We start from the raw sequence: 12,251 nt of genomic DNA, 5'->3' as shown, positions 1-12,251 counted from the left end.
GGGGGCGGCCCGGCATCCCGGGGCGGGCGGCTGGCGGGGGAGTTGTGTTAGTGACCGGTGAAAACTCTGCTTGTTGTTCCCGAAGCGGCGTGGCCTCGGCGCCCGGGGATTTTTCCACCGCGTCGTCCTGCAGCCCGTCACGGTCTGTGATGACAACCATTTGCGACCTCCCCGAAGACGTGCTGGTGGAGCTGCTGTCGCTGCTCCCAGCCCAGGACCTGATCCGCACCTGCAGACTGGTCTGCACGCAGTGGCGGTACGTGGTGGATCTGACCACCCTATGGAAACGCAAGTGCCAGCGCGAGGGGTTTTATATTCAGAATTTGGACAGAAGCGTCTCTGACTGGAAGATCTTCTATATGCTCTGCAGCTTGAAGAGAAACTTAATCAAAAACCCTAGTGCCGAAGGTTTGTTTCATTATTTATAGTAGAAGGCTAAAAGACTTTCCCAACAGTCAGAATGAGTCAGAGTCTCGCATTACTCAAGCGCTGCTGGTGTTGTGGGACTGTCCAGCTACCGAGGGATCTCTGCCGGGTCAGATCCACAAGTAAATGTATGCACTAAAACTGCTGTGGATAGGTAAAGTATTGGTAAATACGTATTTGTGGTTGCGACCAGAAAAAAATCTCTGGAGTCGCTAAGGCCCCAGTACTGCAGTGATGGTTAATTTGCACGATATGGTAATGAAACTATCGGGTATTGGGATTAAACATTTGGGCAGCTGGGGAATTTTTGTTGTCAAAGACTTGACTAACGTGACTACAGTAATTCTACTTCTTTACTGATTACGAGTTTCTAATGTGGTCAGAAAGTTGCCACCTATTAGCCTAGCTGCTGACAGCCACATTAAAAGTAATGGCAACATAAAGACAGAAGTCACTTTCAGCTGTAGGAAAAACAGTGTATCTGAGAAACTCATCCAAGTAGGTTCCTAGTATTCTTCTGTCACTGATTCTTTAACAAAAGCAGAGACGCTGTTGGAAACTGAAGTGAGGTCCTAACGCTCATCTTTGATATCTATATTTTTAGAGAACTTTCAGCACTGGAAACTTGATAATAATGAGGGAGATAAATGGAAGATTGAGGATCTGCCTGGAACTCATGGAAAAGACATGCCAGACCCCAAAGTACACAAATACTTTGTCACTTCATATGGGTAAGAACTGGATTCCAGTAATCTGGAGCTGGGAGACCTGCTTCCTCCTGTCTGCAGAGGCACTACAGTTAGAAGGATTGAGGCGGATCACTGAACCTTTGCCCATGTGTGGGGAAAGGAAGGAGCTTAACTAACCTTTTATCCTACTGCTGAGAGAATTAATTGCAGCATGTGCTAAACTCCTCTGTCCCCACCAGGAATTTCCTGTAACTTTTTTATCGTCATGATAATCCACATGGGATCCCTACCAAAGGAAGGGATGGTAAGGTTAAGGTTAAGGTTTGGCAAGCTAATTAGATGCGCTCACCTGACAAGTTCAAAGCTCTGTAACTCTAAGAGTGGTAGGTGTGTTTGTCATGCTAACAGCTTGTAATAAAAGCTGTCAACAGAGGAGAATTATCTGCTTTTACATCCATTAAGCAGTAGTTTCCTCTTACCAATATATGCTATACAAGCGCAGGGACCTCTCTTAATCCAGGTTGTAGGTAACTATTCCTTTTTTCTAGGGGTGAAGCTAATCAGTTCACTTCCTTGCCTAGTTCTGGCTATGGAAAAAGACATGCCTTAGCCATGTCAGCCTTCTGGGCCTTCGAGGTCTGGGTGGGCTTTTGGTAAGAGTGAAGCTGTCAGGCAAAGTGTGGACATCGAGAGGGAAGAGATGTGTTTTGTGAAGTTGTGAGTATTTCTATTGCTGTTGCAGGCCATGCTTCAAGTCTCAACTCATTACCCTGCAGAAAGAGGGATACTGGAATCAGCTGATGGATGAGAAACGGCCTGAAATTGTAGTCAAGGACTGGTAAGCGTATGTACTGAAAACCACCAGACTTTCTGGCATTAACCTAGAGATAAGCTAGGCCTCTGAAGCTTTTCATGCTATAAAATTAGTTCTTTATCCTTTGGGAGTTGTAGCTCTTGAGTAAAGCATAAGCTAAATTTAAGTTTGTTCAATGGGCTGTAAAGAGGTGACAATCCTGTGAAGAGCAGGATAGCTGGAAATTTTAGAACTTCTTCATAGCTGTGGGGATGACATTCCTTTTCCTCTGCAGATGAGGATCTCCTTGGAGACTGTTTTTGAACACTAAAGAAAACAACACTGTATACACAACCCTGCTCCTTGATTACTCCCTGCCTCTCTAGGTATGCTGCCAGATTTGACTGTGGGTGTCGCTATGAACTTACGGTGAGGCTCCTTTCTGAAGACTACATTGTCCTTGAGGAGTTCCACCCTGAGCCAGTGGTTATAGAGCAGTGGAATGATGCAGCGTGGAGAGAGGTAAGCAGCAGCCCTGTGGGCAGTAGCTTTGCATCAGTATTGTTGACACTTGAATCTTGCAAGTCTTACTTGGCCAAAAGTCCCAAGTGGACCTTCTTTCTCTGCTCTTCAGCCTCCTCTACTCAATACAAAAGGTAAGTGAGTCCTTGCTGTTGACAATGCTGAAGAAGCAGTAGTGTCATGAAAGAGCTAGGTTTAGTTTGTAGGTGCCCAAGGTTTTCTAAAGAGTGTCCCCTGGGCTTCCCCGAACATGTTTAACTGATTTGATTGGCTGTAGATTCCCCATTACATTGTTGCTTACATGACAAACATACCTAAGAATCAAGCTTAATGTTATGTTTTACTTGGAGGGGATTTCAGGGCAGAAGGCTGAGTAAGAGAGGCTTTTTTCCCATCCCTCAGAAAAAGGGGTATGATGCACTTTCAGTGAAAGATATCTTAAAATGAGCTTTTCCTGAGACCAAGGCTTGCATATTGTAGTGGTCTGAGCTTCTAGGTCAATGCTGATTTATTTAGGCACATTAAGATGACTTTTATTCTTTCTCTCCAGATTTCTCACACCTTCCAGAATTACCCAGCTGGAGTTCGTTACATCTGGTTTCAGCATGGAGGCCAAGACACCCAATTCTGGGCAGGATGGTATGGGATCCGAGTGACAAACAGCAGCATCACCATTGGGCCCCTGACACTGTTATGAAGGCACAATATAAGAGTTTGCTTTTACCTCAGGACTGTAACCAGGTGGTCTCAGGTGCACTTATTTGTACTCTCCGGGCGAGTGTCCTGGCTTTGTCTTGCACAACTGATCTCAAATACAAGCAGCTAGTTCTCCTTGTTCACAGCAGAACTTCTGCAGGCCCAGCCCTTTGGAAGGACTTCTGTCTTCATCTTCCAGCCTCCTGTACCATGGATGTTACTGCAATTACTAGTGCCCTTCCACAGGAGGAAGACTAGGACAATTAAATATGACATCTGTCTCTTCTAGTTAATCTGTCCTTGTGCTACAGCCAAACACTGTCTTAAATAGAAACCCTTTCTTGGTTGTTTATGGAACTTACAAAAGATAAGGCTAAAATGTTTTATTTCAGATTATCAGTGCTGTCCTCAAGGGCTCTGCTACAGAGAGACTTGTTTTGTACGGTATTTTCCTCTTTCAGTTTAATTCTGTATCAAAACATGTATCTTTCACATCAGACCTTTCATAGCATAAGGAAACTGTCAACCCTTTTTCATAAATGCCGTGTCACTGGTACTTAATTCCTTACTGTTTCTGTAAGTGTATATGACCAAAATGCTACATGCCTTCCCTGTCCAAATACAGCCTGTCATTATTTGAATAAACAGGTAGAGCAGGAGGAGGTAAGAAATCCATTAAGGTGGCTACCTTACAACATAAGTGCCTTTTGATTGTGATGGGCTTTTTCCATATTACCTTTGTACTACCAAAGTACTTGGTTTGTACTGAACAGTTTAACCCTACATAAAATGTTAAAGCGGTGTACAACCTCAATCTATAGTATTCTCGCACTTTTTCCTTGGAGGAAGCAGGGAGGTACTATACTGGCTGTCTTATCAAATTGTCTGACCAACAGCCTCAGCTTAAATACTAAGAACCATGTCTTCTACCTCTGTATGCACAGAGCCAATACTAAGACCTTCTTCCAGCTCCTTTGATAGGCATAGGATTAACAATGGTTTCCCTTGTCTGCTCTCTGTTAGGAGTAGGACATTGGCAAGTGTCCTTGCTGGACAGATGAACTCCACCTTGCTAATGCCACTTATAGGTGAAAGCTCTCCCACAGAAAGGGGAGAGATCAAGGTTGTATAGCCTCTCATAGGAATTGACAGATTCCACATATGTTCCAGAAAAGGTATGGAAAAGTGGTGGAAGCTCCACATAAAATACAAAGCTCCATACAAAATAAAAATACTTCCTCACTTAAGGGGGGAGGCTGGTTTGGACAGAACTCAGCCTAGTTCAACAGGGGTAAAACTTAATATTTATTGAAGACTACTTGGGACAGTCACAGTGGACAGACACTACATAAGGCCTCACTCACCCTTAGTATGAGTCCATCGCTCTAGCGGAGCATGTAACAGATTGCTGTGTATCACTACCCATGAGCAATGGCGATGCCCTATTAAGGTGAGAACTGGATTGGTACAAAGCACTGGCTGCATACTGCAGTTGCCTATATCCTGCCCCCAGGGATTCGCTGTAACAAAACCTATACTCACTCTCACACATGAGTGTACATGGGAACAGGCTCTGGCTCCACATTCCAAGTCAGTTTTATATACAGTGGTAAGAGCACTTGAAATAAAGAGGCAGCAGCTGCTCTACATTCACCCAGAAGGCCAGCTGAAGAGACGGTTATCAAGGTATGGTTTGTGAGACACCTTATTCCACTGGAAGATCAGATGAGGTTTGAAAGCAAGGAAGATTTGAAATCAGGTGCCTTTGTGGGCTCGCTCTTCTACATATAGCTGCATCTGGAGGAGAGAAACAAGCATCAGTTCCATTTGATATGCAGGTAGGTGAATGCAAAAAGTCTGCAACAGGCTAAATAGGAAGAGTCTGTATGTTCCCCTATAACCAGGTTTCCTATCTTATTACGAGGAGTCTTGTCCCATTTTGATTACAGGCACAGGCATCTGCAAGACTAAGCTACTGCTCAGCAGTATTAAAATTGTTACCCTACAGAAAACTGCAGAGCTGGCATCAGAGTAGACAAAGCTTAGAACTACATGCAGTTTTCAGCCACTGCTTGGGCCAGAATGCTCTGCTCACCTTTAAGATATCAGATGTCATAGTTTTCAGGGGGATGAGCCGGGGATCATGCATGTGCACATCTTGTTCATCAGCAAGAATCCATGGGAAATCCTAGGGGCAGGAACACAAGGTGTTTTATTTGCAGAGAGGCTGGCAGACTCTGTAAGGTGAGTTCTCTTAGCACTAGGTCAGCATTAACTGAATGAGAGATGTAGTGGCTGAGGGAAGAAATGGGTAACTCAAACCTTTCATAACAGCAAAACTCAACACTTGCACACTTGGCCCTGAGACTCGGCATAATTACCTTCAGTTGCAGCATCAAACCATAATGTTAACCCACTTATTCCAAAGGTGACATCTCACTTACTTCCTTAAAAGATACACTTTTAACTGTCCTGAGCTAGCATGTTCTGTTCATTACACCAGCATTTAATTGCAACTCCAAAATGCTCAGGGCATGGATTTCTGTCCTGCTTTGCAAGCTGAAAGGTTGGCCTACTATACTACCAGTTTCCGTTATTAAGCAATACAGAGCAGACTTCCATTCTGAAACAATTTTATACTTCACTAGCTTTATTTATTGTGCCTTGTAACACCCAACATAACTTGGCTCGGGGGGGGGGGGGGGGGAAAGTTTCCCTGTACCTAAGCAAGGGTTCTTAAAACAAATTTTTTTTAAGTGATCTGCCACATACTTTCCTGCAAGACAAAATGTATTTGTGCACCCAAAATCCACTAGTTACTTCAATCTTGGTCTTCCTTGCTGTTTATAAAGAATCAGCCATCCACACATAGTGGATGCGGAATAAGGGCTTTGTTGTTGATTAAATTCAAGTACCTATTCTGTATATCAGAGTACTTTTAAGTGATTAAGCAGGCATTATGCAGTAAGTATTGTTACAATCTAATTCAGGCATTGAAGCAGCTATTGTCTGCAATTGTGGCTGGTGTGTGGCGAGTGTGCTCAGTCACCTAGCTAGTGTAAACCGTTTTAACACATTCAAACCAAAGTTGTGAAGTGCATCATATGAAGTTAACATATGTGTTCAAAATATCTAGCGGCCTTAACCTTAGAGATGCCAAAACTCTGTAATTTCCAGACTTTGCTCTGCAGCTTTCTCATAATCGGGTAGTGTATTTGGTTTGTGTGGCAAGGTTTTGGTAGCAGATGGGGGTTACAGGGGTGGCTTCTGTGAGAAGCTGCTGGAAGCTTCCCCTGTGTCCAACAGAGCCAATACCAGCCGGCTCGAAGATAGACCCACCACCAGCCAAGGCTGAGCCCATCAGTGATAGTGGTAGCGCCTCTGTGATGACATTTTTAAGAAGGAAAAAAAGTTGCAGGACAGACAAATGGCAGCTGGAGAGAGAGTGAGAACATGTGAGAGAAACAACCCTGCAGACACCCAGGTCAGTGAAGAAGGAGAAGGAGGAGGTGCTCCAGGCACCAGAGCAGAGATTCCCCTGCAGCCTATGGGGAAGACCATGGTGAGGCAGGCTGTCCTGTCCCCCTGCAGTCCATGGAGGTCCACGGTGGAGCAGATATCCACCCACAGCCCAGGGAGGACCCCACGCCGGAGCAGGTGGGTGCCCAAAGGAGGCTGTGACCCCGTGGGAAGCCCACGCTGGAGCAGGGTCCTGGCAGGACCTGCAGATCTGTGGAGAGAGGAGCCCACAGGGCAGGTTTTCTGGCAGGACTTGTGACCCCGTGGGAAGCCCACACTGGAGCAGCGTGCTCCTGAAGGACTGCAAGCCATGGAAGGGACCCACGCTGGAGCAGTTTGTGAAGAACTGCAGCCTGTGGGAAGGACCAACAGTGGAGAAGTTCGTGGAGGACTGTCTCCCATGGGAGGGACCCCACACTGGAGCAGGGAAAGAGCGCGATGAGTCCTGCCCCTGAGGAGGATGAAGTGGCAGAAATAACATGTGATGAACTGATTATAACCCCACTCCCCATCCCTCTGTGCTGGTGGGGGGAGGAGGTAGAGAATCTGAGAGTGAAGTTGTGCCCGGGAAGAAGGGAGGAGTGGAGGGGAAGGTGTTTTGAGATTTGCTTTTATTTCTCATTACCCTACTCTGGTTGATTGGTAATAAATTGAGTTAATTTTCCCCAAGTTGAGTCTGTTTTGCCCATAATGGTAATTGGTTGAGTGATCTCTCCCCATCCTCATCTCGACCTACGAGCCCTTTGCTATATTTTTCTCTCGCCTGTCCAGCTGAGGGGGGGGAGTGATAGAACAGCTTTGGTGGGCACCTGGTGTTCAGCCAGGGTCAACCCACCACAGGTAGCCAAAGATACCACTCACCTTTATCACCTGGATCTTTTCCATGTTCCGTGTGGCAGCCTCCCGTGTGTGAACCAGAACGGTGAAGGTACAACCTGCAAGAGAAATGGTAGGCTCTGGATCAGGGGACAACTAACAGAGGATCAGACACTACCTATTGGCTGAAGGCAAGCAATGCCATGCTGTGAGGCTGTATGGACACGTTTACCTGGGGGATTATTGTCAAGCACAGCATCACACACGCTGATCTTCAGGATGAAGGCACGCAGTAACTGCTCCACATGGGACAGCAGGGACTCTGAACTGTTGAGGAGACAGCAGTTGTTACTGGCATGCAGCAAAGTGCTGGGGCCTGGAGCTGCTTCCAGAACACTTCTGCAGAGGCAGGTGTTGGATGCCACGGGCAAGAAGTAATAGAAACTTTACCTAATGGAAAGAAGAGGTGGCTGGGTGATCTCAAAGACAAATCTCTCCACAGGGTGGTGCTCTTTATCCAGGATTACAACTACGACTTTCTCCACATCATTCTGCAAGAACAAAGATAGAAAAATCCCTGCCTTAGAACAAGCTGTCTTCTCCCCAACAGTGTGCATCACATACTTCTGGTAAAGTGGGAGTATGCTTATTTGTTGCGGCTCACAGCCATAGCACTTATCCAAAGCTTGAGCACTGTCAGATTATTCTTACCGATCAGAAAAAATGCTTTTGCAAAGCCATTTCTTGCTAGATGTTAAACCGATAGCTTATTGCTAAGGCCTAGGGAGATGAAGTGCACTAAATAGTACATTTCTCTAGATACTGTTTTGGAACAAAGGAGGAAAAATGTACAGCTGTCTCATGGCATCACTCAGGAATATACAATGATGAGGAAGTTAAGATATGCTTAGACTGTTGGCCAAATATAGCAGCTTTATATTACCGCGACGTAAAACTGACCTATTTCCATTCTCTAAAAGTGCATTAAGGTTGTCTGTAAAGAGCAGAAAATGCAAAATCTGCCTGCATCCTGAAACATTTCATATGGTCACACCTTTCTCTTACAAAATCTAGAGTTCAAAACTACCTTTGCTTGCTGGCTTACATCAAAGCTTTTAAACTATTCTGCCAGATAGGTGCTTAAACTGAAATGTAGTCAAAAGCAGAACATTAAGTTACCATGTAGGATGATATAACTGAAAATATATAGATGTATATCCTCATGTGCATGGATTTGGCATTTAGTTGCATCTATGATCAGCAGCAAGGCAGGGCCTTAACTGCAAGGAAAGGTTATGGATGTTATTTTTGTTAGGAACTTTATCAGCTAGTTTATTGTATATGGTAAAATTGTAAATAAATTTTGCAACTAAGACAGTATTTACTTTCTCTTCCTTTCTATCAAAACCACTTGCAGTATTTTTGCCAAGGTCCCCGATATGATCTTACCTTCTCGAGCAGTGGCTTTACACAGTGCAGTGTGTCCTGGATGTACTGATTCAGCTCTGGGTGGCAGGACATCTGTAGCAAATACAGTGAGTAGTCAGAGCTGTGTTCTGATGTGAACCAGTACAATGCTAAATGGGACGACTTAAACAGAAGCACAAGTGTGTTACAAGGCACTTGAGTCATGCTTCAAATAGCATTTTTTACCATTAAGTTGCCAATTCAAACCAGTATTTTTTTCATGGAAGGGTTAATTAGCTGAGGCAGATCACTGTACCCACACAGTTGTAGTATATTGGGAATATATACCCACAATAGCATATTGGGAATAGTATATTCCAACCGTCTCTACTTCCTAGGAAGCATGCTTTCATGTTACCTTACTGTACATAGCTGGGGAAGCCTTCTACTACTGTTGTCCATGATCTGCTTGTTCCATGAGTACTGCTGTATCCTCAGCTACAGGGCTGTTTTCCCTTTTGACAGGAACTAAGTTCTCAAAAATGAGTTTGCACGTTAAAACAAACTCTGGAAGTTATTTAGTTGTGGTGAGTGTTGACTGATCCCTGCTATTTTGCTTGTCCGTGTGGCTGTCAGCTTCCAGGAAAATCTCCTACCTGGACAGGTACATTGTATTTTTTCCTCTTCTGAAAGATCCCAATAGGGTAAACTTCTCTGACATATAAGATAAGGTGAACAGCCACTTCCAGAAATTCTGAAAGAACATCCGCAACAACTGAAAAACAAAAGTAAAGGATGCTGAAGTAGGGAGTGGGGGGGAGCATGCAGAGCAATACCATATACTCATAGGAATTTTTTTAAGGTATTTTTTCCTGCATAAATTTTACCTGCTTCCCCCTAGCTGCAGGAAGTTTAGGGATAGAGCAACCCTCCAACAACAATCCCACAAGCTCCACATGTGCCAACAAGAACCCTTGCAAGCATAGCAGTTTGCAGCTTAGCACAACACATTACCTTGCCCAAAGTTAAGGTCCTGCCGTGTGAGAGTGGTCATCTTTCCCAGAACCTGGAAGTAATCACAAAAAGAATGTTTATCCTCTGGCTCTTATATTATTAATACAGTCAGCTCATGGAGCCATCCACTTTCCTTGTGCTGATGAGCTCAGACCCAACAAACTGTCCTCTGCGCTTAGTCACAAGCATATGAACACTGCCATGACAAATCCACAGGGCCCACTGTGAAAGGTTTAAGCACCCTCCATAACCAACAAGAAGTCACCAGAAATCACCAGTAGTACAAAAACCAAAGACAGTATCATTGCCGTGTTCTGGCTCACACCGCAGATTGATCGATTACTCATAATTTAACTCTTGCTTTTTTTTTTGATTGGGCCTTATTTAAATAAAAAAAGTGAAAATCTGTCCAGTTCACAGTTCTTCACTGTCTCCCTCCCTTTTTGATACATTTTGCTAGGACTGGAGAATTCCTGATTCCTAAGACATGAGAAAGTTTAGACAATTGCTTTTTAGTAGCACAAGGAACGCTAGTTTTTTTAAAGCCACACAAGTGTTCTCGTAACATACTAGAACATACCCCTTTTCTAACCCCTACATCTTATTGTAACACAAGAACTACTCTGTTTTATGGGTTTATTTTCACACCACCACCATGAAACATTGCTTGTTCAGGCTAGGCTCTGCATCTTTCATTGGCTCTACACAACACAGGTACTCATCTGCTGTCCACTACCAACAGCTTCAGAGTCCCAAGGAAACCAAACCCTGCACAGCTGCATAATTAAGTTAACATGGAATTTGTCACACAGAATCATGGAATATCTCAAGTTGGAAGGGACCCATAAGGATCACGGAGTCCAACTCCCTGCTCCTCACAAGACTACCTAATCCATATGACTAAGAGCATCAGCCAGATGCTCCTTGAACTCTGACAGGCTCAGTGCCATGACTGCTTCCCTGGGGAGCCTGAAATTTGTGACAATTATAAAGGGCAGCACATTATTGTGCCAAATTGAATACCGTGTGCCAACAATCAAACAGCAGACACTGAGGTTCAACTTTCGAACAGCTTTCCTTATATAGTGGAGGCTGTGCCTTACATGTTTTAAGCTACAGTGTACATAATTTTCTATCACAAATTTTAATTTGTTTCATTATTTTATCCATACTCTTTGCATGCATGCAAACTTTAACCACTAATAGCAGCGCCACTGTTCATAAACTGTGTATGTCTTTAAACATCTCCAGGAGCACCTTAGCTCCATCAGTAACACAGCTGCCTTACATAGACCTCTGATAAGCCACAGTCATTCCAATCAGTTGTTTAGCCACTGATTTTCAAGCTGCTTCAGCTGCAACAAACCATGTTTTTCAGACCTACAAAGAATTACTTCAACCTTCACAAAATAGGTAGCTACTCTCCTCTTTCTTTTTAAATCAGAATCTTACCATTGTATACAAAGACTTCTGGAACATTAGTGATCTGCTACATTAAATAACATTAAGATACTTAAGCATTTCTCTAGCACCCCTGCCACAGTGACTCTCAAATTTGTACAAAAGATCTGTATCAAAGTAGCATTAAGAATCTGTGTTTTTAGAGGTTTAGGTTCGCATCCTCACCTAAACACCACCCTTTCTTAAACAGAGGCCCCAGAGAGGCAAGCGCATCCCCAGAGATCCACCCTTCAATGCAGTCATAAGGTTATGCCTAAGAATCACACGTTTAATACTCCCTCAGATTAAGGTTTTGGAGTAACTGACTGGAGCAATGCTGCAGTTACTAGCCTTTCCTCTATTCATTTGAATTTGCTGTCCTGCATCTAGGAGGTCAGTTTCCAGAAAAAGTCATTCCATCTTCCCAGCATAACAGACAGCACTGAGGGAAAGCCTGCACTTCCTTCATGGTGCTTTCTGGATGCTAGCAATCCCTTACTGAAGGAATTTCAGAAGAAAAAAGGAAGCAAAGGAGGCAGGGATGTCATGCGGTTTGTAATCCGTCATCTCCAAGGTGCCCACGTCGATTATGCGGGCTCCCGCGCTAGCCCAGAATAAGGAGCACAGGCCTCCCGCATCAGCTTGCGCTGCGCCCTGCCCGCTTCACGGCTTCAGAGGAGAGAAAGGAGAATCTCCAGATGCTCCTCCACCGTTTCACACGCTGGTTTCTCTAACGCCCGGACAGACGGAAGGACAGACCGCGGCTTTCGGGACAGGGCTGGGTACCCCGGGGTGCCCGGCTCCCACCGCTCCTCGGCAGACAAGCACTGCCCTTACTTCGCTCTTCCTGCCCGCATTCTGAGCCCGTGCTGCCAGCCGCTCACCCCTGCTCCCTTCCGAAACAGGGCTCCCGACCCCGCAGAGCCCCC

The 12,251-nt window shown here is 44.7% G+C and overlaps 2 protein-coding genes across 2 annotated transcripts; one reads left to right on the top strand and one right to left on the bottom strand.

The window, feature by feature from the left end:
• The first annotated feature begins 69 nt into the window (after positions 1-69).
• On the top strand, positions 70-3,368 carry LOC104837892 (F-box only protein 6-like). The gene is made up of 5 exons (XM_010577316.1): positions 70-408; positions 1,031-1,157; positions 1,858-1,953; positions 2,295-2,430; positions 2,981-3,368. Exons 1-5 carry the CDS (start codon positions 150-152, stop codon positions 3,125-3,127), a joined length of 765 nt encoding a protein of 254 aa, XP_010575618.1. The 5' UTR covers positions 70-149; the 3' UTR covers positions 3,128-3,368.
• Positions 3,369-4,418: 1,050 nt separating this feature from the next.
• Positions 4,419-9,931, bottom strand: MAD2L2 (MAD2 mitotic arrest deficient-like 2 (yeast)). Its single transcript, XM_010577315.1, has 8 exons — positions 9,883-9,931; positions 9,525-9,643; positions 8,911-8,982; positions 7,912-8,012; positions 7,694-7,788; positions 7,507-7,580; positions 5,222-5,314; positions 4,419-4,923 (listed from the first exon to the last, which is right to left on the bottom strand). Exons 1-8 carry the CDS (start codon positions 9,920-9,922, stop codon positions 4,882-4,884), a joined length of 636 nt encoding a protein of 211 aa, XP_010575617.1. The 5' UTR covers positions 9,923-9,931; the 3' UTR covers positions 4,419-4,881.
• Between the last annotated feature and the right edge of the window lie 2,320 nt (positions 9,932-12,251).

This window comes from Haliaeetus leucocephalus, unplaced genomic scaffold, assembly GCF_000737465.1.
Source record: "Haliaeetus leucocephalus isolate CR32 unplaced genomic scaffold, Haliaeetus_leucocephalus-4.0 Scaffold556, whole genome shotgun sequence".
In the NCBI taxonomy this organism is placed as follows: domain Eukaryota; kingdom Metazoa; phylum Chordata; class Aves; order Accipitriformes; family Accipitridae; genus Haliaeetus; species Haliaeetus leucocephalus.
The sequence above is the reverse complement of the archived record's forward strand: the minus strand, read 5'-3'. Positions and strand labels throughout refer to the sequence as shown.

Excerpts from the sequence above, each read along its gene's own strand:
- LOC104837892 (XM_010577316.1), top strand. The coding sequence starts at position 150 with ATGACAACCATTTGCGACCTCCCCGAAGACGTGCTGGTGGAGCTGCTG. Across the intron at positions 1,954-2,294 it reads GAAATTGTAGTCAAGGACTG|GTATGCTGCCAGATTTGACT; the intron begins GTAAGCGTATGT and ends CTGCCTCTCTAG. Across the intron at positions 2,431-2,980 it reads ATGATGCAGCGTGGAGAGAG|ATTTCTCACACCTTCCAGAA; the intron begins GTAAGCAGCAGC and ends CTTTCTCTCCAG.
- MAD2L2 (XM_010577315.1), bottom strand. The coding sequence starts at position 9,922 with ATGACCACTCTCACACGGCAGGACCTTAACTTTGGGCAAG. Across the intron at positions 7,789-7,911 it reads CCACCTCTTCTTTCCATTAG|TTCAGAGTCCCTGCTGTCCC; the intron begins GTAAAGTTTCTA and ends TCTCCTCAACAG. Across the intron at positions 4,924-5,221 it reads TGACATCTGATATCTTAAAG|ATGCAGCTATATGTAGAAGA; the intron begins GTGAGCAGAGCA and ends TCTCTCCTCCAG.